Source organism: Eulemur rufifrons, chromosome 29 (genome assembly GCF_041146395.1).
Source record: "Eulemur rufifrons isolate Redbay chromosome 29, OSU_ERuf_1, whole genome shotgun sequence".
Lineage (NCBI taxonomy): Eukaryota > Metazoa > Chordata > Mammalia > Primates > Lemuridae > Eulemur > Eulemur rufifrons.
This window is the reverse complement of record NC_091011.1, coordinates 44160370-44186402: the sequence shown is the minus strand read 5'-3', so window position 1 is coordinate 44186402 and position 26033 is coordinate 44160370. Positions and strand designations below refer to the sequence as shown.

The following is a 26033-nucleotide window of genomic DNA, read 5'->3' as shown; positions in this document are numbered from 1 at the left end:
AAGGATGGTTCAACATATGTAAATAAATTAATGTGATTCACAATATAAACAAGCAAAAACAAAGACCATATTATCCTCTCAATAAGTGTAGAAAAAGCATTTAACAAAATCTGGCACCTTTTCATGATAAAAACCCTCAGTAAACTAGACATAGAAGGAACATATCTTGGCCAGGCATGGTGGTTCATGCCTATAATCCTAGTAGTCTGGGAGGCTAAGGCGGGAGGATTGTTTGAGGTCAGAAGTTTGAGACCAGCCTGAGCAAAAGCGAGACCCTGTCTCTACTAAAAATAGAAAAAATTAGCCAGGCAACCAAAAATAGCAAAAACTAGCCAGGCATGGTGGCACATGCCTGTAGTCCCAGCTGCTTGGGAAACTGAGGCAGGAGGATCCCTTGAGCCCAGCAGTTTCAGGTTGCTGTGAGCTAGGCCGACACCACAGCACTCTAGCCTGGGCAACAGAGCGAGACTCTTTCTCCAAAAAAAAGAAGGAATATATTTCAAAATTATAAAAGCCATCTATGACAAACCCATAGGCAACATTCATACTGAATGGGGAAAAGTTGAAAGCATTCTCCCTAAGAACTGGAACAAGACAAGGTGCCCACTGTCACCACTTCTATTCAACATAGTACTAGAAGTCCTAGCCAGAATAATCAGACAAGAAAAAGAAATAAAGGGTATATAAATTGGGAAAGAATAGGTCAAACTATCACTTTTTACCAATGATATGATCTTTTATCTAGAAAACCCTAAAGATTCCACCAAAAGACTCCAGGAATTGATAAATAAATTCAGTGAAGTCTCAGGTTACAAAATGAATGTACATAAATTAGTAGCATTTCTATATACCAATAACACTAACACTGAGAGTTAAGTCAAAGACTCAATACCATTTACAATGGTTATAAAGAAAATAAAATACTTAGGAATATACTTAACCAAGGAGATGAAAGATCTCTACAAGTAGAACTACAAAACACTGAGGAAAGAATTCACAAATGATACAACCAAATGGAAAAACATATCATGCTCATGGATCATCAGAATCAATATTATTATAATGTTCATACTGACCATAGTAATTTATAGATTCAATGAAATCCCCATGAAAATACCAATGTGATATTTCACATATCCAGAAAAAATAATCCTAAGCTTCATTTGGAACCAAAAAGAACACGAATATCCAGAGCAATCTTAAGCAAAGACAACAAAGCTGGAGACATTACATTATCTGACTTCAAATTATACTACAAGGCTACAGTAAACAAAATAACCTGGTATAAGTACAAAAATATAGACATAGACCAATGGAACAGAACAGAGAACCCAGACATAAAACCATCAGCATACAACCAACTGGTTTTTGACAAAGTAGACACCAACATACACTGGGGAAAAGAAGCCCTATTCAATAAATGGTGCTAGTAAATTGGATAGCCACATGCAGAGGAATGGAACAGGACCCCTATCTCTCATCACTCACAAAAATTAATTCAAGATGGATAAAAGACTTAAATGTAAGGCATGAAACCATAAAAATTCTAGAAGAAAATGTAGAAAAAAGCTCTTCTAGACATTGGCCTAGGCAAAGAATTTATGAGTAAGACCCCAAAGGCAATTACAGTAACAACAAAAATAAATACATGGGACTTGATTAAATTAAAAAGCATCTTCACAGCAAAGGAAATAATCAACAGAGCAAATAGACAACCTACATAATGGGAGAAAATATTCACAAACTATACATCTCATAAATGGCTAATATCCAGAATGTGCAAAGAACTCAAACAAATCAGCAAGCAAAAAACAAACAACCCCATTAAAAAGTGGACAATAGACATGAATGAAAGATTTTCAAAGGAAGATATACAAATGGCCAAGAAACATATGAAAAAATGCTCAACATGACAAATCATCAGGGAAATCAAATTAAAACCACAATGAGACATTACCTTATCCCTCTCAGAATGACTATTATAAGAAAGTAAAAAAAATATATAGATGTTGGCATGGATGCTGAGAGAAATGCTTATACACTGTTGGTGGGACTGCAAATTTGTGCAATGTCTATGGAAAACAGTATGGAGATTTCTCAAAGAACTAAAAATAGGCCTACTATTAGATTCAGCAATCTCACTACTGGGTATCTGCCCAAAGGAAAAGAAGTTATTCTATGAAAAAGACACCTATACTTGAATGTTTATTGTAGCACAATTAATGACCACAAAAATGTGGAATCAACTTAGATGCCTATCAATGCATGGTGGATCAACAAAATTGTGTGTGTGTGTGTGTGTGTGCACACACGTGTATGCTACTCTGCCATAAAAAGAAATAAATTAATGTCTTTTGCAGAAATTTGGATGGAATTGGAGATTATCCTAAATGAAATAGTTCAAGAATGGAAAAACAAACACCACATGTACTCTCTAATAATATGGAACTAACTGATGAGCACACATGGGCACAGAGAGAAGTAAAAGTCATTGGAAATCAAGAAGAGGGAAGATGTGGAGGAGAGGGGTTAAAACCTATCTAACAGGTACAATGAGTAGTTTCAGGTGATGGGCACATTATTAGCCCTAACTTAGGCATTATAAAATCTATCCATGTATCAAAAACATTTGTACCCCCTCAATATTTTAAAATAAAAAAAGAAGAAAAAATATAAACAGTCAATATCAGTAATCATCACTAAGAATCTACAAAGTTTCTAAGAACATAAGAAAGGCATTTTGTAGGAAGAGGGTAATTTTTAGTCAGAAAGGTGTTTCATATGAAAACAATTACATTCACTTAGGGAAAGCAGCTAGACATTCAGTTGTTTGTAGGTTTGCTTAACTCTGTGAACTGAAGCAGTGTGTTCTGTTTCTTGTCAAACATCTCTATTTATTAAAAGACATTACTTAGAGATGCATCTGTAGGCAAGTTAACATGCTTTACAGTTTTAGAAGCTTATTCGCATCTATGCCTCACAAGCTTCTAAGAACACAAGAAAGGCATCTTGTAGGAAGAGGGTAATTTTTAGCCAGAAAGGTGTTTCATATGAAAACACTTACATTCACTTAGTGAAAGAAGCTAGACGTTTGGTTGTTTACAGGTTTGCATAACTCTGTGAACCAAAGCAGTGTGTTCTGTTTTTTATCAAACATCTCAATATATGAGAAGATGTTATTTAGAGATACTTTTCTTAGGATTAGGGTTAGGACTAGGGCAAGGTTAGGGTTAGGGCTAGGGCCTAACCTTGTCTTAACAACAACAACAACAAAAAAGAATGGCTAAAGGGATTTCTCCAAACAGAAAAGAAATGATAAGGGAATCTTGAAGTATAAGGAAGGAGAAAAAAATATTTGGTAAGCTAATATATGGTTAAGTACAGTAGGCTTTCCTTCTCCACTTGAGTTTTCTAAATTATGCAAAAATTATAACTGTCTGGACAGCATAGTATAACACCTATCTTTACATACAGAAAATATTTTAAGTTTTATTATAAATGAATGAAGAGAAAGGAACCTAAACGGAGATAAGGTTTTTATACTGGAAGAATGAAGACGTCAGTAGACCATTATAGTTATGTATATATATAATGTAATATCTAGAATAACACCTCTAGTTTTTGAACATTACGCTAAATGAAAGAAGCCTGACTCAAAAGACTACAATACTGTATGATTCCATCTATATGACATTCTTGAAAAGGGAAAATTCTTGGGAAAGAAGAATCAGAGAGACTGAGGCTGGGGGTGGGAGGAAGGCTTAGCTATGAAGTGGCTCAAGGCAAGTTGTGGGGGTAATGGAATGGTTCTACATCTTGATTAGGTGGTAGTTACATGAATGTAAGCATTTGTCAAAATTCATAGAGCTATATACTAAAAAGAGTGAAATTCACTCCATAGAAATCATGTCTCAATGAACTTGACTTTTTAAAAAATAAAAAAAGTACCCCCACAGAATTCCCATGAGAAGTATTCCATCCTTCCCCCAACCTAGCACCAAGTTTGCTAAGTGCTGCCATTTGTAGAGTAATTTTTGAGTCACCTTTCCAACTGAGGGTTTACCCCATTGGGGTCCCAATTTTATGCAGTGGTATCCTATCTGACATTCCACCTTGTGGAGACCTGAAGTTTTATTTCCTGCTCTGATGTCCTGTGAGGCCACCAGATAAAAAGCACAAGGTCGCCATAGCTCTGCAGACACCCTTTGATTAGTCTATAGCTTCTGAAATTTTTCACCTTCTCAATTACCCTGTTCACTACTTTTTGACATCTGAAGTTTTTTGATATCTTCCTGCCTTAACTTAAAAATTTTTGACTTGCAAATTCAGGAAATTTTTAGAAAAACAAAAAAATTATTTTTAATTTTTTATCTAGAATTTTGGTTTTTTTCCTTTAAGAAGTGACTTTTTTCTTTTCTTTTTTTTTTTAAACCACTCTGACATATTGCTAGAAATAAGAGTACTTCCACGTTATTGTTAAGTAGAATGTATTTTGTCTCATGCAGTATGATTGAAAGAAGTGGAGATTGAAAACTAAGAGACAGGAATGCTAACCTGGGTTCTCATGTGACCCTTGGCAATTCTATCTTCTTTCTGTGTCTCATGTTTCCGGTATAGGAATGAAGGAAACAGACTAAATGATCTCGAAATCCTCATCACTTAAAACTTGTACTATTTTCGTATTGTACTATGTTAGAACAAACATTGGCCTGGGAATCTGGAGTCCTGACTTGGCTCTGCCACTTTCTAGCTTTCTGCTTTTAGACATGCCACGTTGCTCTCTGTCTCCATTTCTTCCTTCACATACGCACAATCAAAAGTGATAATATCTACTTCACAGGATTGTTGTCAAAATCACATTAATCATTATTTATAAAATTTCTTCACATATAAGAGGTGACTATTAAGTCTTAGGAGGATCCACGTATACAGAATTAAATGACCTCTCAAATATCTATGATGTCAACTAAAGTCAGTGCTTTTCTTTTTTTAGAGAAATTACCTTATTTTATTTTTAAATTTTTTTTCAGCATATTACAGAGGTACAAATATTTAGGTTACATATATTGTCTTTGCCCCACCTGAGTCAGGGCTTCAAGCGTGTCCATGCCCCAGACAGTGCGCACCGCACCCATTAGGTGTGTATATACCCATCCCCTCCTCCCTGCTCCCATCTGCCGACACCCAATGAATGTCACTACTCTATGTGCACCTAAGTGTTGATCAGTTAATACCAATTTGATGGTGAATACATGTGGTGCTTGTTTTTCCATTCTTGGGATACTCCACTTAGTAGAATGGGTTGTAGCTCTATCCAGGATAATACAAGAGGTGCTAGATCACCATTGTGTTTGTGGCTGAATAGGACTCCATGGTATACATATACCACATTTTATTAATCCACTCATGTATTGATGGGCACTTGGGTTGTTTCCACATCTTTGCAATTGTGAATGGTGCTGCTATAACCATTCGAGTGCAGACTACTGGCCAAGAAATATATGAAAAAATGCTCAACATCTCTAATGGGATGGGAAAATTCAAATCAAAACCACAATAAAATATCACTTATCTCCAGTGAGAATGGCCTTTATCAAAAAATCCCAAAACAATAACTGTTGGCATGGTTTCGGACAAATAGGAAAGCTCATACGCTGCTGGTGGGACTGCAAACTAGTGCAACCTCTGTGGAAAGCCATATGGAGATACCTCAAAAAGCTACAAGTAGAACTATCATTTGATCCAGCAATCCCATTACTGGGCATCTACCCAATGGAAAAAAGACATTTTATAATAAAGTCAGTGCTTTTAAAAAAAAAAAGTTTCGCTGCAATTCTAACATGTGCTCTCTAGAGGTCTCTATTACCAAACAAATCAGCATATGTTTTACTGTTGGTTGTGGAAGTTCAGAAACTGAATCTATCAATCTCTTGTCAAATTGAACATTTTCCAAAGTTTTTTTTTTTTTTTTTTTTTTTTTGCACTTTCTACATAAATGATTTTCTGGTTATATTTGCTCTTGTCTCCTTCAGATGCCTGAAGAAGAATCTCCTTTAGTGCCCACTAGCAACATTGGACTGGTAATAGATAAAATGCTATCCATAACTATTATATTTTATGATTTATTTATTTATTTTTTTACAAAAGGTGAATTTCATTGTTTCTTTCTCATTCCCTCCGTTTAAAAGACCATCAGCCCCAGAAATTACCCTATTCTTCATCTGGGTGGTGGACACGCTTGAATCTCTGACTCGGGTGGGGCAAGGGCAATACACGTAACCTAAACATTTGTACCTCCATAATATGCTGAAATAAAAAAGAAAAAAAAATTTTTTAAAATCCAAATTCTATGTCAAAATAGACAATCAAACAAAAAATTAAGGGAGGAAGAGATTGGGTGAAAGAAAAAAGAAAAAAAAAAAACATTCAAAGGCAATGTTTTTCTTAACCACTATTCCCGTCAGTAAGATATATATTTCAAGCTGTGCCCACAGTACACAAATATGCAACTAACACAAATGTTTCACAAAGTAATAATTATCCGTACAGAAGGAGAAAACATTTTTGTACTTCCTTTTTTATTCTATCCTTTTTAATGGTGCTTTTGATGCACTAATTAATTCCATGAACCACGAAGGGATGCCACCAGTGATCTGAAAATGATACCTTCAGGGGATGGAAAAATCTGAAAGAAGGGAGTGTCTAGTGTGTGAATATGTACTAACTGACCTAGAAAGACTTTGTGAAAGTGGCAAAACAATATTCACAGTGTGATTCCATTTCTACAAAGAATGTGAGTCCATATCTCCTCATTTATTTCAGGAGCCTGAGTGCATTGCTGGACTGTGCTTTCTTTTTTGATCCAGGTTAGAGTCGGCCAGAAGGGACCTTGTATAAGATTTGGAAGGCAGAAGCAAAATAGCATCCATTACTCTTAGAAGGCCACATGGTCAGAAATAGTGATGGTCTGTGGGCTGAAGCTCCATGTCCACCTGGGCTTTCTGATGTCTTGTCCTGCTGCCCAATAGCAGCCCCACCTGATCAAAAGATGCTTAACTATGGCTCACAGAGAGGTGGTTATGCAGAGGTAACAGCTTCCCACAGCCCTCCACACGAGCTCCTGACTCCACTTTGCTGGTTGGACATGCCTGGCTTCTGGGATTTCCCTGCAAGCCCAGGCCTTGGCTTCCTCACGCCACTGCTCCCTGGCACTCTAGCGATGGATTTTCTCTGATATCTGACCCCTCATTCAGTCTTTCGCTCCCCCAGCACTTCCCACATTTTTGAAGGTCTAATTCCTATAACAAATATCTTCTTTCCATAAGTCTCATCTTGGTTCTGTTTCTCTAACTGAATCCTGAGTGATACAAATAAGTGATTAATATTAATCGGTAGACGGTAGTTACATCTGAAGGGGGGACTAAAAGTGATAAGAAACATAAGGGAGGATGCAGACTTTTCTTTGTAAATTTCTAAATCCTTGAAAGTTTTGTAATAAGAATGAATTCGTATATTACTTATGTGATCTAAAGTTAGAAGAATGAGAAAAAAGGAAAAGGATGTTTTTAAGATACTAAAGCATACTCACAGGAAAGTGTAAAGTAGAAAATAAAATCACCATTTTCCAAATATCCAAGAATGGATGTAAGTGACTTTTGTGTTCAGATAAGTGACTATAAATGTAGTTGTGAAAAAAACAAATAACTGTTCTAGACTTTTCAAAAATTCAATATCATCGGGGGGAAATGTGCTAACAATGTGCCGAAGCTGTGTTTCTCAGTCCTTAAGGTGCATTCAGATCCCTTGGGGATCTGGTTCAAAATTCGTTCTGATTTAGTAGTTTTGGGGCAGAGCCTAATGTTCTGCATTTCAAACCAATTTCCTGATGTTGATAAACCTGATTCATGGATCGCACTTTGAGTAGCAAAGTCCAAGGAAACCAAAGAGACAAAAATCCAAATGCATTTTGTGAACCTAGACTGGATATTGTTTCAATGGGGAGAGTAAAACAATAAAAGTCGTTTGGAGAACAACTAAGAAAGTTAGAAGGTGGACTGGATATTAGAGAATATTATGAAATTAACATAATTTTTTAAGTGGAATAATGTATTATGGTTCTATGGAAAATGACCTTCTTAGGAAAGGGATCCTGAAGTATTTAGGGTGAAGTATATGATGTGTACAACTTTCTGTGATTGTAAGGGTACATTCCTCTCGCTGTCAGTTAATTTTTAAAAAATACATATTAAATTTAGTAATTTTTTTTCCTGGGTACAGATAGATGACAAAACAGGCAGAGAATGATGAATGAATTGCCACAGTGGAGGTGCGATGTGCAGCGCTAGTTTGGAAATGGTGATGTTGAACTCTTCCTCATGCGGGGGTCCTAGAACACTACATCAGCTAAGAACGCCCCTAACATCCTCTAGAGTTCCAGGAAAAGGCTTCCTGCAAAGAGCTGCCCTTTCCAGACGACTTAGATAAGGCTCCCTTGTTTACCTAGGACAAGGCCAGACACAGGTCCTGCAAAATCCCATTCTTTGTCTTATTAAAGACAAAGACGTAAACTTTGTCCCTGCTGACAAATTTGAGCACCAATGCCCATTAACTAACCTTTACCACAGTTTAGTGAAGCTAATGTCCTTCCCCCAGGCCCCTGAACTTTGGCCCCTGGAAGTTAAGCAAGCCTTGGAATGCTGAACAGTTCCACATAACAACCACTCTGATCTCAAAGAAAGCTATTCCCAGCTCACCTCTCGGATCACAACACCTGTGTCCTACTCTCCCACTCCCAGGTCTTTCTAGCTTGTTTACACTTCCCTATAAAACAAAAGCCCTTTCTGCCTGACCACTGGTATACTTACAGACCTTATGGGGGAGCATTTCCTTGTCTATTGCAATAGTCCCCCTCTCCCTGTGGCAATAATCTCTTTGAATCAAGTCTCTGCTGACTTGGGTACAGGTGTGTGTTTTATTTGACAGAAGTTGCTCCTCATAAGTAAGAAGTGAGAGAAGGGGCACAGGCAGGGAGTTGCTGCATGGGGTGAACCTTGGGCAACAACTCAGGGGTCTCAGAGCCTCAGAGCTAAGTGCTACAGGGGAGAAAAGGACCCTGGAAGGGACCCTCATCACTGCTCAGGTAACCTTTCTCCATGACTGTGCATTATAACCTCAAAAATCAAGTGCTTGGTGTGACTAGATTTTATTGGGAAGGTGGGGAAGGGGCTGATTTGCAGCAAGCTGGGCATCTATCTGGGTGAAACAGAAGCAGTGGGCAGACAGCGGCCATGAGCAAAACTCATAGCTACTAGTTATTGAACCAGGAGCTGAACTATGAAATTCTGATATTTCATTTCAAATCCATACAACTGTGAAAAATAGGTCTCATGGCCCATATTTTACAGCTGAAGGAAACATTTCTCAGAGGCTGTTAAATGCCTTTGTTGAAATACAGAACTAGTAAATGGGGAGCACTTTTCCTGGACGCCCTAAATAAAACACACCTTTGTTTGCAGTGTTTCCATCAGTGCTTATGCAACTTTTTTGTCTAGCGGCTCTAATGGGAAATCCATGATCACCCACCTCAAGCTATGCCCCAACTGTGGTGCTCTGTTCAACAAAGATAAATAAACCGACAAATTCTCAGTTTGGCCTGCAGGTGTCACCCTTGCCATGAAATAGGTTTTTTGAGCATTCAGACTTTGATCTCTCAGGACTATAATTGATCAGACATTCTTCAAGGGGAAAGAAGCCTGATCATCTATCATATGTAAACTAGATTTTAGGATTATGACTCATGTGGATTTAGAGTGCCCTAGCTCCGATGAATTAATCAGTATTCTTCCTTTCTTTTATATTTTTGTTTTTAAGGTATCCTATCTATTTTTGAATAGATAATACATTTACATGGCTCTTAATTCAAAAAGTATGAAAATATACAGTGAAAAATCTCTCTTCTATCACTGTCACCAATCTGTCACATTTTTATGCCCCAAATAGAAAAACTACTATTATTAGCTTCTTGTGTATCTTCCCTGAGTAATTTTATACATATGCAAGCAAATATAAGTATATACTACTTTGCCATAGTGTTTTACCCAGATATTATACAAGCTGTTCTGCAATTTCTCCACATTAATTCATCTCATAAATCTTCTGCATTTTTAAAGAACTACATGATATTCTATTTTATGGTTCTATTATAATTCATTTAATCAGTACTGTATATTTTAGGTTGATTTTAACCTCTGGTCTGGCATTGTTTCCAACACTTCACTTGTATTAACTCATTTAATCTAAACCACAATCTTATAAAGTACAGTTAAGCACCACATAACAATGTTTGGTAAATGACAGACTGCAAATATGATGGTGGTCCCATAAGGTTATAATACTGTATGTTTACTGTACCTTTTATATATTTGGGTATGTTTAGATACACAAATATTTACCATTATGTTACAATCGCCTACAGTGTTCAGCACAGTAACGTGCTGTACAGGTTTGTAGACCAGGAGCAACAGGCTGGACCATACAGTCGAGGTGTGTAGCAGGCTATACCATCGAGGTTTGTGTAAGTACACTATGATGTTCGCACAATGATGAAATCACTTAGCAATGCATTTCTCAGAATGTGTCCCTGTCATTAAGCAATGCATGACTGTATATTTTTATTATCCCTATTTTATAGGTGAAGGAACAAAAGCAAGGAAAGTTCGGACAATTGGCCCAAGATCAGCCAGCCAGTAAGTGGTGGATCCAGGATGGCAAATAAGACAAAGAAGGTTAGCAATACTTGGGGGTTTGTGCCCAGTGGTTCTTCAGGTGAGGGTGGGTCTGCGGAGGGGAAGCCATGGAGTGCCTCCCACCCCCACATAGGAGAGGACAATCTATCTTCCAAAGCTAGTGTTCCTATAGGCTGGGGATTTACAGAACTCAGGACCCAAACCATAGGTCTGGACACAGATGTGTTAGGTTGTGTCAAAGAAGAGAGGGAAATAAGAACCTCTCAGAATAAAGTATCCTAAGATTCAAAGCAGAGCAAGAAATAAAATGCCTCAGAGGGCCCAGGGAAATGTGCCTAATCTCACAACTCATCCATAAAGAAATGTGGATGCAGGTTACTGGCAGCCACTCTCATCACGGAGACCCTTCACCCCTATTTTCTGCTTCACTCCAGGACCTAAAAGATGTTACCCTTGGCTCAGGTTTCTCCTCTGCCAAGTCCCATTATCAATTTCAATTACTCTGATACCTGTCTTGATGGCCCTTCCAGTGAACTCTTGCCTTCGTCACCCCAGTAACCTCCATTGTGCCACCCCAGTGGGACAGCTGCTTGCACGTAAGGTGCCTTTGCACAAATTAGGATCATAGCTGGATGCATGGGATCCAGAAAAAGAAAGCTCTTCCTTTCTTTCTTCCTTGATCTTCCCTTTTTTGGAATGAGCATGAGAACAACCTTGCATTCTGGCCAGCTTCTCACGTGTGCAGCCTGGAGGTACTTTGCCTCAAACCTATCACTCACACCCCATTGCTTCCTGCCCAGGACTTTTCATTGATCCATTAGCATGGGGAGCTTGATGGGAAACTGCTGGGCACTCATGCATATAAAACTCAAAAATTTAGGCCAGTGTGACGGTTAACAATATGTGTTAACTTGTCCAGGCCACAGCACCCAGATAGCTAGTCAAATATTAATATTCTTCTAGATTTCTACATGTTTCTGTGCAAGCATATTTTAGATGAGATTAGCATTTAAATCTATAGACTTTGAGTAAAGCTGATTGCTCTTCATAATTTGGGGGGGGTGTCATCCAATCAGTTGGAGGCCTTAATAGAAAAAGACTGAGCTCCTCCATAAAAGAGGGAATTCTGCCAGTAGATAGCCTTCAGACTCAAAGTGCAGTATCAACTGTTCCCTGGGATTCTGGACTTTCCAGTCTCCACAATCTGAGATAATTCCTTAAAACAAATCTTTATCTATTATCTATCTGTTTATCTAGATACACATACACATGTACACTTCTCTCTGGAGAACCCTGACTAACACAGGCAGTTATTACCCTGTGGGTAAAGCTTCACTAATGTGAGATGGGAGTCAATGGGTGAACGTTTCCTGCTTTCTTTACCTGGCCGTACAGTCCTGAGTTGCTTTTTAGGCATCAAGCTGTATGCAGTGTACCCATTATACCCCAATGGTAAAATCTTATAAATCTTGTAAAACTTACTATATTGGAAGATACGTGTACAAAACTATGGTACACATATTCACACCCAAAATATTGACATTGATACAGTCAAGTTACTAAATGTTTCCATCCTCACAAGGATGGAAACACCCTTTTCTCTGTCACTCTCAGACCAGAGGATGGAGGACAGAGTGGATGGGGAAGGAGAGATGCTAATCTGTGCGTACAAAGTTTCCATTAGACAGGAGGAATAAATTCTAGTGATTATCCCACAGTATGGCAACTATAGTTAATTATAATATATTGTATATTTCAGAATTTCTGAGAGGAAATTTTAAATGTTCTCACCATACAGAAATGATAAGTATGTGAGGTGATGAATATGTTAAATGGCTGACTTGATCATTCCACAAAGTGTGTATGTATGTATACGTATATCTCACAACATCAAAATTTACCCAATAAATATATACAATTATTATTTGTCAACTAAAAATAAAGTAAATAAAAGATCGTCCTGAGATAAATGATTTAAGAGACCATATTACAAATTATTAATTAAGCCAGAAAATTTATGTCTTAGAATTCTTTGGTGTTGTTAATCATCACAGTATGTGTGAACTCTGGAGAAATTAGGATTTTGCAGGTATCATGAACTGAACAAAAGTTTAAATAATAAGTTGTACTTTAAATTTAAAATATCGTAGACTGGCAGATTAGGATCAATCGTTTTATATGTGTTTGTTGTCAGATACTCATGAATACAGAGAATAATGAGGAAAGAGAAACCATTCCTGGTAGAATTTTTCCAGCCTTAGAGAGTGACTTGGGGTATCTCCAAGACCCAGCCACTTTTCAACAGCAGAAAGTGATATGAAATGTTTGGAAGTACTGATGTACCCAGGAGGACTTTAGAGCAGGCTGAATTTATAGACTACTGAAGGAGGCAGAGTTGGTAATGACCTTGTAAGTGTTGGCACTGCTACAACTTTATGACGTGTAGGGAACACATTGTGTCTCTACAGGGGATGAGCCCAGAGCCAGGGAACATTTCTGAATTTAGAGTATTGAAGGCCTCTGGATCCTTTAGAGAGAGAGGTGGGACGAAGCCCTTGAGTACTCATGCTGAGCACATGTGTTGGATAATCTTCTCAACCTTAATAATATTTCATATAAATGCTAACTTGGAAGACTTGAGGTGGTGATAAACAGGAACATCTCCAAGTAAAGAAACTCATAGAATTAGCTGGATTGATTCAGTCTGACAATTAGATCTACTACCTTGCTCATAAATTAAAATTCTTAGATGTCTAGAGGGATATGGTGGTTAAATCTGAAGATTTACATGAGTTACAATATCCTTTATATCAACCTCCCACTAAATGTCCTTACCAGTGCTAAATTGGGCATGAATAGGCAGCAATAGATAGCAGCTCTAGAAATTGCAACGTTTGCATTTATGATTGGTCGGGGCTGAGAAACAGATATAGATGCTCTGTTGCATTACCAGACTCAAATCTCTACTGAGGGATGGAAAAGACTTATGTCCTGAAGACTGTACTATCTGTCAGCAGCCATGCATTAGGTAACCTATGACTTTCACAGTCTCCCCAAATGAGAGTGGAAGTCTGGCAAATAGCCCAGTGGAAAGATTCAAGGTGACAGAAAATAGTGGAAGCTTCAAGTAGGGAAAAGCTGAGTCTTTCCTAAATGCCAAAACCTTACTCCAGGAATGGCAGAAACCAACACTAATTAATGAGGATTTCTAGAAGGTACTATAATACCTCACAAATGGGCTATGGAAGGAGCTAATACTTTCTCAGCAGTGTCACCTGAGAGTACTAAGGAAGTGCATGATGACTGTACCTCTGAACTCGGGCTAAACAGAAAAGGAATTCATTACAATGCTATTGTGTAGCTCACAGATTTGACAAGAAAGTTAAAGACCTTGGCTCAGACAATGGGCAGGATTCCAGTGAGTCTGGGAAACAGATAACATAGCCTCAGTTTGCCACAGGAACAGTCCGTTAGGACTCTGCGGCTGCACTGCCTGGGCACTGCATTGACTGCATGCACCATGAACTCTCTCTAACTTTCTCTGTCTTTAGGCTTCTTCCTCTACGTTCAAAATCCCAGATAAGGAGGAAGACATCTGGTGTCGTTCCATTTTCATAGTGGGATATAATCTCTGTCTCTCACAAACTCTCATGTCCTGTGGTGTTTTGTTTTGTTTTTAACAATGTAAATGGTACTTATTTGCTGGGAGGCCAAAGATAACGGGCAAATGTTCCTTCCTCTCCACCACCCTGGCTGCCTAGTATCCTACATCCTACATGCACCTTCCTCTTGTAATTGCATTTTACTGGACAAGCTTCTGAAATATTGGAGTTATTTCTTATTTGCTTTTTAAAAATAGAACTTGTTTTATGTATCCATCAGATTTGGAGTATTCTTTGTAAGGGAGGTTTTATATTAGTGATTTAATTTCTTTAATATTTATTTTGCACTATAGAAATTGTGAATATTTGACCATTATAGGTCTATTTAGATATCTATTTTTTCTGTCAGTTTTGTTAAGTTGTATTTTCCATAATTATAGCCATATTATCCATATTTTCATAAAATTATTTATAATATATTTTTATTTACTTTTAATGGCTAGAAGATCTCTGGTGATGCCACCTTTTTCAGCCCCGATCTTCTTATATTTGTGTCTTCCCTCTTTTCTTCATTAGTCTTATTATGTGTTTATCAATTTTCAAAAAACTACCTTTTTTATTGTTGATTTTTGTCATCAAGGGCTTGTTGTCTATTTCATTAATTTCTGCCTTTATTTTTATCATTTCCTTCCTTGGGCTTCTTTAGGCTGATTTTGCAGGTTTTTATCCTAACTTTTTGAGACTTCTCATTTTAGCTGTGACATGTAAACAGCTTCAAAGTTGTTGATCCCATTCTTACCTTGAGAAAAAGTTGGAAACACTGGAAATCAATTACTTTTCTTGGACCCATCTAGCATGCAGAGTATGGGGTAAACGGTCACCCCAAAATCTAGAGAGACAAGTGCATCCAGACATCCACAGCTGAGATCTGCTTACCTGAAGCATAAACTGCTGAAGTCATAAATGTGTAGGAACATTTACTTACATGATAGTTTGACTAATTACTAGCAGCTGAGTGTGAATAATGTGATAGTGAAAAACTGGGGGCCAAAGTCTTGGGGGTACCCCACACTTTCATTGGTTTTACCTCCGAGAGGTCCATCAGGCTGCCACAGTGAAGCCCCAGGAAAGGCCTTCTCGTGGCCATGGCAAGAGGAAGGGAAGAGTAGTCACTGTGAAGTATACTCGGATCCTTCTCCATCACGTCTCTTCAGAGGACAGAATTGGCCAGAGCCTCATCCCTTCTGGGAAAGGGACATTCCCACCACTTTAGCCTCCTCCATTCTTCCTGTCTTACTTGAGGGTGTCAGGGCTTCAAGGAAATAAACTGGGAACACTGTGGCTGGGGAAGGAAGTAGGAGGCAGAGTGGAAAAAAAGCTATACCACTGGAGAAACACTTGTGACAATTATAGCTTTGAGACACAGACCCACTAAAAAGACTGAGATTTAATCATAAGATTATAGAACGCTTCCCTCTCCCTGCACCTTACCACCCTACCAACAGGGCTTAGGTAGAGTAACAGTAGATTACAGCTGTTAAGAGCTACAAGACACTGACTTTCTGACAAGTTCTTTAGGAAGTCCAAAGTGAAGAAGGGATACAAAAGCAAGGAAACCTTTGAAGGCTCTGGCACCTATAGCTACAGCCAACATTAAACACAAAGCAACTCCTACCCAGATGAATAAAAACCCTCACACTGAAGTTGAGTTTACTCCAGTTCCTATGACCCAATAGAATAAACATGTTTTCACTAATCCTGACCTTTAGTGTGAGGAATTGGCTTTCCAAAAAAGAAAAAAAAAAATTATAAGGCATGACAAAAGGGAAGAAAAAACACAGTTGGGACCGACAAGCATTCATTATTATCAGACTTAGCTATGAAACAATTGTTAGAATTATCAGACAGGGTGGGGGCAGGGACGGGAGATTGGGAGATGTTGGTCAAGGGATACAGAATTTCAGCTAGATAGGAGGAATAAGGTCAAGAGATGTATTGTACATGATGACTATAGTTAATAACATATTGTATTCTTGAAAAAATGCTAAGAGAGTGGATGTAAGTTGCTCTTACCACAAAAATGATAACTATGTAAGATAATGCATATGTTAACTAGTTAGATTAAGTCATTCCACAATGTATATATATTTTAAAGCAGTAGTCCCCAATCTTTTTGGCACTAGAGACAGGTTTCATGGAAGACAATTTTTCCACAGACTGGGGAGGGGATGGTTTCAGGATGTTTCAAGTACATTACATTTATTACATTTGCAGCCACTCCCCAGTGCTAGCATCACCACCTGAGATCATCAGGCATTAGATTCTCATAAACAGCGCACAACCTAGATCCCTCACATGCACAATTTACAGAGGGTTTGTGCTCCTATGAGAATCTAATGCCGCCACTAATCTTATAGGAGGCGGAGCTCAGGCAGTGACGCAAGCAATGGGAAGCAGCTGTAATTACAGATGAAGGTTCCCTCGCTCTCCTGCCTCTCACTTCCTACTGTACAGCCCAGTTCCTAACAGCCACGGACCAATATGGGTCTGTGCCTGGGGAGGTGAGGACTGCAGCTGTAACGGATCGTGTTGTCCATGGTAAATACATACATTTTTATCTATCAATTTTTAAAAGTTAAAAGCAAAGAATTATCAGAGAATTGAAAATTACTGTGATTAATATGTTAAGGACTCTAATAGAAAAAGTAGACAATGTGCAAGGCATTTAGTTATCACCATTATATTCTTCATTAAAAAGGTGCAAGTTTACTTACTTTTTCTACATACAGGGATAGTTTAGGTGGTATTGTGACTATCTGATCTTTAAAATTTACTGGAATTTTCCTGAGGAACCATCTGAGATTGATGTTTTTTTTTCTTTGGGAGAGCTCTTTGAAAATGTCTCTATTTTTTCTTAGGAATAAGAGTTATTTAGATTTTATCTCTACAAAGGTCATTTTACAAATTATATTTCCCCAAAAAGTTATCCATATATATTTGGAAATATATATGTGTGTGTGTATATATATATATGTGTGTGTGTGTGTGTATACATATATATATAGAGATTTTTAATTTTTCTTTTGGCAAATTTAAAAGATATAGAAAAGTACAAAGAATAATATGACAAACACATATGTTCTCACCACCCAGAAATAGCAACTGTTAACAATTTTATATTTTCTTTTTGCAATTTAAAAATATACACACAGAGTATTGCACATACCATAAGGGCAGAGCTCAATAAATCAACACAAAATAAACACCCTTCTATAATTATCACCTAGATCAAGAAATTAAACATTACCCATCATCTCAGAAGCTCTCTTTTAATTACTAATTTTTCTCTTCCCCCAAAAGGTAACTACTATTCTTAATTCTATCACCATAAAATAGATCTGCTTGTTTCTTTTAACTTAATATAAATGTGATTATACAATATGTATTACTTTGTATCTTGTTTCCATTGCCCAGTCTTGTTTGCTAGATTCGTCCATGATGTTGCTGCATGCAGTGTAGTTCATTTGTATGGTTGTATAGCAGTTCATTGTATGGCTATACCACAGATCATTCTGCCTTCCTATTGTTACTGGATATTTGGGTTATTTCTGGTTTGTAGCTATTATAAACTATTACAACTAATGCTACTATGAGCATTCTTGCATTTGACTTCAGTGAACAAGTGCTTATGTTTCTGTTAGGTATACATTTGGAAGGGAAATTGATGGATCATAAAATATGCATATGTTCAGTTTTAATAAATATTGCCAGCTTTTCAAAGTGGTTGTACCAATTAATGCTCCGATTGGTAATGACAATTCCTGTTGTTACACATTTTCAGCAATACTGTCATGCATCACTTAACGACAGGGGTACATTCTAAGAAATACATCATTTTGTGATTTCTTTGTTGTGAAATGATCATAGAGTATACTACACAAACCTAGTGGTACAGCCCACTACATACCCAGGCCTCAAACCTGTACTGTATGTTACTATACTTAATATTGTAGGCAACTGTAACACAATGGTATTTGTGTATATAAACATAAAAAAGGTACAGTAAAAATATGGCATTATAATCTTATGGGAGTACTATCATGTAGGTGGTCTGTCTTTCACCAAAACATCTTTATGTGGCATAAGAATGTATTTGTTATTTTCAGTCTATTCCAGCCATTCTGGTGATAAGTAATGTTACCTTCGCATGGTTTTATTTTGAAGACTACTGAAATTGAATAGATTTTCCATGTTTAAGAGCATTTGGATATCCTCATTGGGAAATAGTTCTTTGAGTCTTTTTTTTCCTTTTTTTAGAATTTCAGAATATTAATTAAGGGATTACAAGTGTTTTTATTACATGGATATTTTGTATAATGCTTAAGTCAGGGCTTTTGGTGTGCCCAACACCAGAATAGTGTTCATTGTACCAAACAGATAAGTTTTTATCCCATACCCACTCTCCCATCCTCCACAATTCTTGGTTTCTCATGTCCATTACCCTTTATATTGCTTTGTGTGAATCTGTACCTCTATTAGCTCCCACTTATTAATGAGAACATATGGTGTTTGGTTTTCTATTCTTGAGATACTTCACTTAGGATAATGGTCTCCAGTTCCCTCCATGTTGCTGCAAATGACATTATTTCATTCCTTTTTATGGCTGAGTACTTCATGGTGTGTGTGTGTGTGTGTGTGTGTGTGTGTTTGTGTCTGCGTGTGTGTATATATGTGTATATATATCACATTTTCTTTATCCACTCATGAATTTATGGGCACTTAGGTTGATTCCACATCTTTACAATTGCGAATTATGCTGCAATAAACATTTGAATACAAGTATTTTTTTGATAAAATGACTTCATTTCCTTTCAGTAGATACCCAGCAGTGGGACTGCCAGATCAAATGATAGGTCTACATTTATTAATATTTCTGTTTTGATTGTCATTTCTCTGATGGCTAATGACATTGAGCATTTTTTCATATCTCTGTTGGCCATTTGTATGGCTTCCTTTGACAAATATCTATTCTTATGCTTTTTATTTTAAAATCAGATTATTTGAGTTTTTCCCATTGAGTTGATGGAGATTTTTATATATTCTAGTTATTAATCCCTTGTCAGATGGGTAGTTTGCAAATATTTTCTCCCATTCTGTGGGGTGTCTCTTCCCTTTGTTGATTGTTTCTTTTGCTGTGCAGAAGCTTTTTAGCTTGATGTGATCCCATTTGTTCAATTTTGTTTTTGTTGCCTGTGCTTTGGAGGTATTATTCAAGAAATTATTGCCCAAACTAATGCTCTGAAGCATTTCTCTGATTTTTTTGTTAGTGGTTTCATAGTTTAGGTCTTATATTTAAGAATTTAATCCATTTTGATTTGATTTTTGCATATGGTGAGAGATAAGGTTCTGGTTTCATTCTTCTGCATATGGATATCAAGTTTTTCTAGTACCATTTATTGACGAGACTGTACTCTACCCACTGTATGTTCTTGACACCTTTGCCAATGATATAAGCTCTCTACAGAGGTGTGGATTTATTTCTTGGTTCTCTATCCTATTCCATTGTACTATGCGTCTATTTTTATGCCAATACCATGCCATTTTGGTTACTACAGCTATGTAGTATAATTTGCAGATAATGTGATTCCTCCAGTTTCATTCTTTTTGCTTAGAATAGCTTTGGCTATTCTGGGTCTTTTGAGATTCCATATTGATTTTAGGAGTTTTTCCCTTTTTCTGTGAAGAATAACATTGGTATTTTGATGGGGATTGAATTGAATCTGTAGATGTCTTTGGGTAGCATTAAACACCTTAACAATATTGATTCTTCCAATCAATGAGCATGGAATATCGTTGCATTTTTTGTGTTCTCTTCAATTTCTTTTATCAATGTTTTATATTTTTCATTATAGAGATCTTTCACTTCCTTGGTTAAGTTTATTCCTAGATATTTTATTTTATTTGTAGCTATTGTAAATGGGATTACTTTCTTGATTTCTTTTACAGATTGTTTACTGTTGGCATATAGAAGTGCTGCTTTTTTTGTATGTTGATTTTGTATCCTGTCCCTTTACTGAATTAGTTTATCACTTCTAATAGGTTTTTTGTGTGAAATCTGTAGATATATTTCTCTAGATATAAGATCATATCATCTACAAAGAAGGATAATTTGACTTTTTCCTTTCCAATTTGGATGCCCTTTATTTCTTCCTCTTGTCTGATTTCTCTAACTGGAACTTTTAGTACTATGTTAAATAACAGTGGTAAAAGTGGGTATGCTTATCTTGGAGAGTTTTTATAATGAACGGATGTTGAATTTTATTCAGTGCTTTTTCAGCATCAATTGAAATGATCATATGGTTTTTGTTCTTCCTTCTGTTGATATGATGTATCCCACTGAGTGATTTGTGTATGTTGAACCATCTTTGCATTCCTGGAATGAATCCTAATTGATCATAATGAATAATCTTTTTAACATATTGAATTCAGTTTGCTAGTATTTTGTTGAGGATCTATTTCCATCAGAGATATTGGCCTATAGGTCCAAACAAGCCCAGACTACAAAGATTAAAATAAATATCTTACTCAATGCCCAGACATTGACAAACATCCACAAGCATCAAGAGCACCCAGGAAAACATGATCTTATCAAACAAACTAAATAAGGTACCAGTGACCAATCTTGCAGCAATGGAGATATGTGACCTTTCAGACAAAGAATTCAAAATGGCTGTCCTAAAGAAGGTCAATGAACTTCAAGACAACACAGAGGAGGAATTCAGAAGCCTATCAGAGAAATTTAGCAAAGAGATTGAAATAATAAGGCCGGGCGCGGTGGCTCACGCCTGTAATCCTAGCACTCTGGGAGGCCGAGGTGGGTGGATCGTTTGAGCTCAGGAGTTCGAGACCAGCCTGAGCAAGAGCGAGACCCCATCTCTACTAAAAATAGAAAGAAATTATATGGACAGCTAAAAATATATATAGAAAAAATTAGCCGGGCATGGTGGTGCATGCCTGTAGTCCCAGCTACTTGGGAGGCTGAGACAGGAGGATCGCTTGAGCTCAGGAGTTTGAGGTTGCTGTGAGCTAGGCTGACGCCACGGCACTCACTCTAGCCTGGGCAACAGAGTGAGACTCTGTCTCAAAAAAAAAAAAAAAAAAAAAAAAGTTTAAAAAAAAAAAAAAGAGATTGAAATAATAAAAAAAAATCAAGCAGAATTTCTGGAGCTGAAGAATTGAATTGACAAACTGAGAAATGCATTAGGGTCTCAACAGCATAATTGATCAAGAAGGAGATCTTTCTTTTTTTTTGATGGGATCATTTATTGCTATAAATTTCCCCCTTAGAACTGATTTTGCTGAATTCCATAAGTTTTAGTGTGTTGTATTTCCATTTTCATTTTTCATGAAATATTTTTTAATTTTCCTTTTTATTTGATCTTTGACCCATTTTTGTTCAGGAGCATGTTGCTTAATTTCCACATATTTATAAATTTTCTGAAATTCCTTCTATTATTGATTTCGAGTTTCATAGTTATAATTAGAAAATATAGTTGATATTATTTAAATCTCCTTAAATTTGGTAAGAGTTGTTCTGTGTCCAAACATTTAATCTATCCTGCAGAATGATTTGTGTGAGCTTGAGAAGAGTGTGTATTCTGCTCTTGTTGGACGGAATGTTCTGTATATGTCTGTTAGGTTTATTTGGTCTAAAGTATAGTTCAAATCCAATGCTACCTTGTTGATTTTCTGTCTGGATGATCTGTCCATTGCTGAAAGTGGGATACTGAAGTCTCCTACTATTGTTGTGTTGCTGTCTATCTCTCCCTTCAGATCTATTAACATTTGTTTTATATATTTAGGTGCTTTGATGTTGCATGTATATGTATATTTACAATTATTATATCTTCTTGATGAATTGACACTTTATTATTATATAATGACTTTGTCTCTTTTTACAGTTTTTGACTTAAAGTCTTTTTATTTAAGTATAGCTATCTTTGCTCTCTTTTGGTTTCTATTTGTATAGAATATCTTTTTCCATACCTTCACTTTCAATCTATGTATGTCTTTACAGGTGAAGTAAGTCTCTTGTAGGCAGTATATCTTTTGATTGGAGAACTTACTCCATTTACTTTCAAGATAATTGTTGATAGATAAGGACTCACTTATCACTGCCATTTTGTGAATGGTTTTCTGTTTGTTTTGTAGATACTTTGTTCTTTTCTTCCCCTTTTCTGTTTTTCTTTGTGATTAGATTATTTTCTGTAGTAGGATGCCTTGATTCCTTACTTTTTATCTTTTGTGTATCTACCATAGGTTTTTGTTTTGTGTTTATCATGAGGCTTACATAAAACATCTTATAGTCATGCCAATCTATTTTAAGCCGATAACTTAATTTCTCTTGCATACAAAATCTCTTCACTTTTACTCTTTCCTCCCGTATTTTATGTTTTTGATGGCACAATTTACACATTTTTATAGTGTGTATATTTTAATAAGTTATTATAGCTATTATTTTTGATAGTTTTGTCTTTTAACCTTCATGCTAATGATATAAATAATTTATACACCACCATTACAGTATTAGAGTGTTCTGCATTTGATTGTGCACAGTTGTCCCTTAGTATCTGAGGGCAATTGGTTCCAGGGATCCCCATGGACCAAAATCTGTGATGGTCAAGTCTGTTATATAAAATGGTGTAGTATTTGCTTAAAATCTATGCACATGATCTTGTATACTTTAAATCATCTCTAGAATACTTATAATACCTAAGACAACGTACATGCTATGTAAATAGTTGTTATACTGTATTGTTAAGGGAATGACAAGGAAAAAAGTCTGTGCATTTTCAATACAAATACCTTTTTCTGAATATTTTTGATCTATAGATAGTTGAATTGATGGATGCAGAACTCACAGAAAGGCCAACTGTACCAATGAGTTTTATATTTTCATGTGTTTTCATGTTACTGAAGAGCAGCCTTTTCTTTCAGCTTAAAGTATCTCCTTTACTATTTATTATAAGGCAAGTCTAGTGGTGATGAACTCCCTCAGTGTTTGTTTGTCTGGGAATGTCTTTATTCATGATATTCATTCTTAGGAAATTATAGAACCATCAAATTTTATAACCTTGCTGCTGAAAATGATAAAAGAAATATAGTGCCCTCAGCAAGGAAGTGACCTGGCCAAGGTCTCAAAAATTTGCTCAAAAATAGGTACTAGAAGTGTTATCATCTCCCTACTCATCCTTGCCAGGTGCACTTGTGTGGGCACACACACACACACACACACACACACTTCTTCAGAGAAAGGAAAGTTCTATTTAGGAATCTTAAAGAGAAAGGTCAAAACTTTCCACAAAAAGGTCAAAGCTTATTACAGAAATGAAAAGAATGAAAACTTAGAAAAGAAATATAGACTGAAGTTAGAAGCAGCTCTGTCCTAAGAGGTCATTTTTTTTTCATGGTAAATCTGCCTCTATTTGTTATGTAAAATTAGAAGTGTAAATAGAAGCATGATATACACATTATTTAGCAATTACTCCCTGCTGAAAACATTAGATAATATTTACTTATTTATTGCAATTAACCATTTTAAAGCATATGGTTCAGTGGCATTTCATACATTCACAGCATGGGGCAGCCATCGCCTCTGTCTAGTTCCTGAGATTTCACCACCCCAAAAGGAAAGCCTGTACCCGTTAAGCCATCAGCCCCATCCCCTGCCCCTGGGCCCTGGCAACCAACAATCCACTTTCTTTTTTAAGAGATCATTTTTAATGAGCATGGTTTCCACTGATTCTAGAGATTCAGTATATTCTCCATTGGCTCTGTAATTGTTAATCATTCATAATCATTCTCATGTAGCTTGCAGCTAAAATTGATATGTTTTTCTTCCCTACCACCCACTGCTACAAAGAAGTTCATAAAAATTGTTTGTGAAGCCGATCATGGTTAGGATTCAGAGAACCTGGCATGATTTTGAGCACCACCAAGGGTAGGAATAACAAACTTCAGCATTGATGCCTGACTAAAGTCTTTAAAAAGCCAGTACGTATAGCAGAAGTTGGGAGTGGAGTAGCGGTGGGGTGGAGTGAAGCCAGGGGAAGAAAGGCAACTACAAAAGGCACAGACACATGGTTAGCGGGAGGCCAGAGACCCAGCCTAACCATAGCCCTGAACACAGCTACATCTAGGACAAGAGTAGGCGAAGGGACAAAATGTCTGGGAATGGGTGCAGGGGAGAACTCTGAGGATGTGCTTGTATTACTATGTCCTGCTCATTTTACCCAGCCCCCTGTACTTATTATCTTGGGTTTAATGTGCTGGTTTTTACCATCAGCTCTCAGGTTTTGATTTCTATATAGACAACTGTCAGGATAGGTGTGCGTGCATGTGTGTGTGTGTATTAGTTTCTCTAGGGTAGATTTTAGAAATCCTCCTTCTGACATGGAATATTATATATTTTTTCTTTTCCCCTTCCTTTTAGTACCTCTCAAAGTAATCATGTTTCCCACCACTTCTTTATGTGGCTTTCTTCCTACAACACTAACAGCTGAACAGCTGCTACTATTTTGTCTTACGATCCTCCAAAAACAGAAACAGAGAATTAAAAAAAAAAAACAACCCTGGAGAACTGAAAATATATTAGAACACAATTCTAAATAATAAATAGTTCACAAGATTTAATAACAGTGATCCCTGTGGATGTGACATTTTTCTAAGTGCTTCTTATGTGCTAACACATTTAATTTGCAGAGCAACCTAGTAAAGTAGGTACTGTTAATGTCCCCATTTTATAAATGAGGAACCTAAGGCACAGAGAAGGTAAGTAACTTGACTGAGGTCAAAGTAAATATTTATCCTGGCCCAAATTACAATTCTGAGAATTCCATGCACAAAATCCAGCTCTCTGTTTCCTAGCTATAGTAGACCTGATAAAACCCCAAAGTAAGTTGCGTTATGGTTGTATAGCATCAAACAGCCTGAGTTGTGGTCCTGGCTTTATTCATTACAAGCTACACAATCTTGAGCAAGTCACTTAAGCTCTCTGAGCCTCAGCTTTCCCATGCATCAACCATGGGATGATGACAATGGTATCTAATACAAAATGAAGAGCCTAGCACATAGTAGGAAGCTGCATCTCTGGTGCCTGGCATGTAGGAGGTGCTTGGTAAATATTTGTTGAATGTTACTTGTTGTAATAAAAGAGCACTGGTTGACAAGAGTAGTAAAATTGTCATTTATTTACTTATTTTTTAAAGACAAGGTCTAGCTCTGTTGCCCAGGCTACAGTGCAGTGGCACGATCATAGCTCACAGTAGCCTCAAACTCTTGGACTCAAGTGATCCTCTGCCTCAGCCTTCTGAGTGACTCGGACTATAGCCACACAGCACCAAACCCAACTAATTTTTTTTCTTGTAGATTTGGGTTCTTGATATGTTGCCCAGACTGGTCTCGAATTTCTGGCCTAAAGCAATCCTCCTGCCTTGGCCTCCCAAAGCTCTGGGGTTATAGGTGGGAGCCACCACACCCACCCAAAATTGTCATTTATTCAAGTTGAGCTCAACTGCCTTTCCATTCTTTTGAAACCTCATTTCTCCAACATTTGACACAACAACCTACAAAATATTTTAAGTGTTGACATCATCTAATTTTAACACAAGCAAATAATGCTAAAAGC

The 26033-nt window shown here is 36.9% G+C and overlaps 1 protein-coding gene across 1 annotated transcript in view; it reads left to right on the top strand.

The window, feature by feature from the left end:
- Positions 1-26033, top strand: part of DYNC1I1 (dynein cytoplasmic 1 intermediate chain 1) — a 356211-nt gene that overhangs the window by 23248 nt on the left and 306930 nt on the right. Inside the window, exon 3 of the mRNA XM_069461330.1 lies at positions 10691-10784. Within this exon, the coding sequence (XP_069317431.1) occupies positions 10764-10784 (21 nt within the window). The 5' untranslated portion in view covers positions 10691-10763. The remainder of the gene's footprint in view (positions 1-10690; positions 10785-26033) is intronic.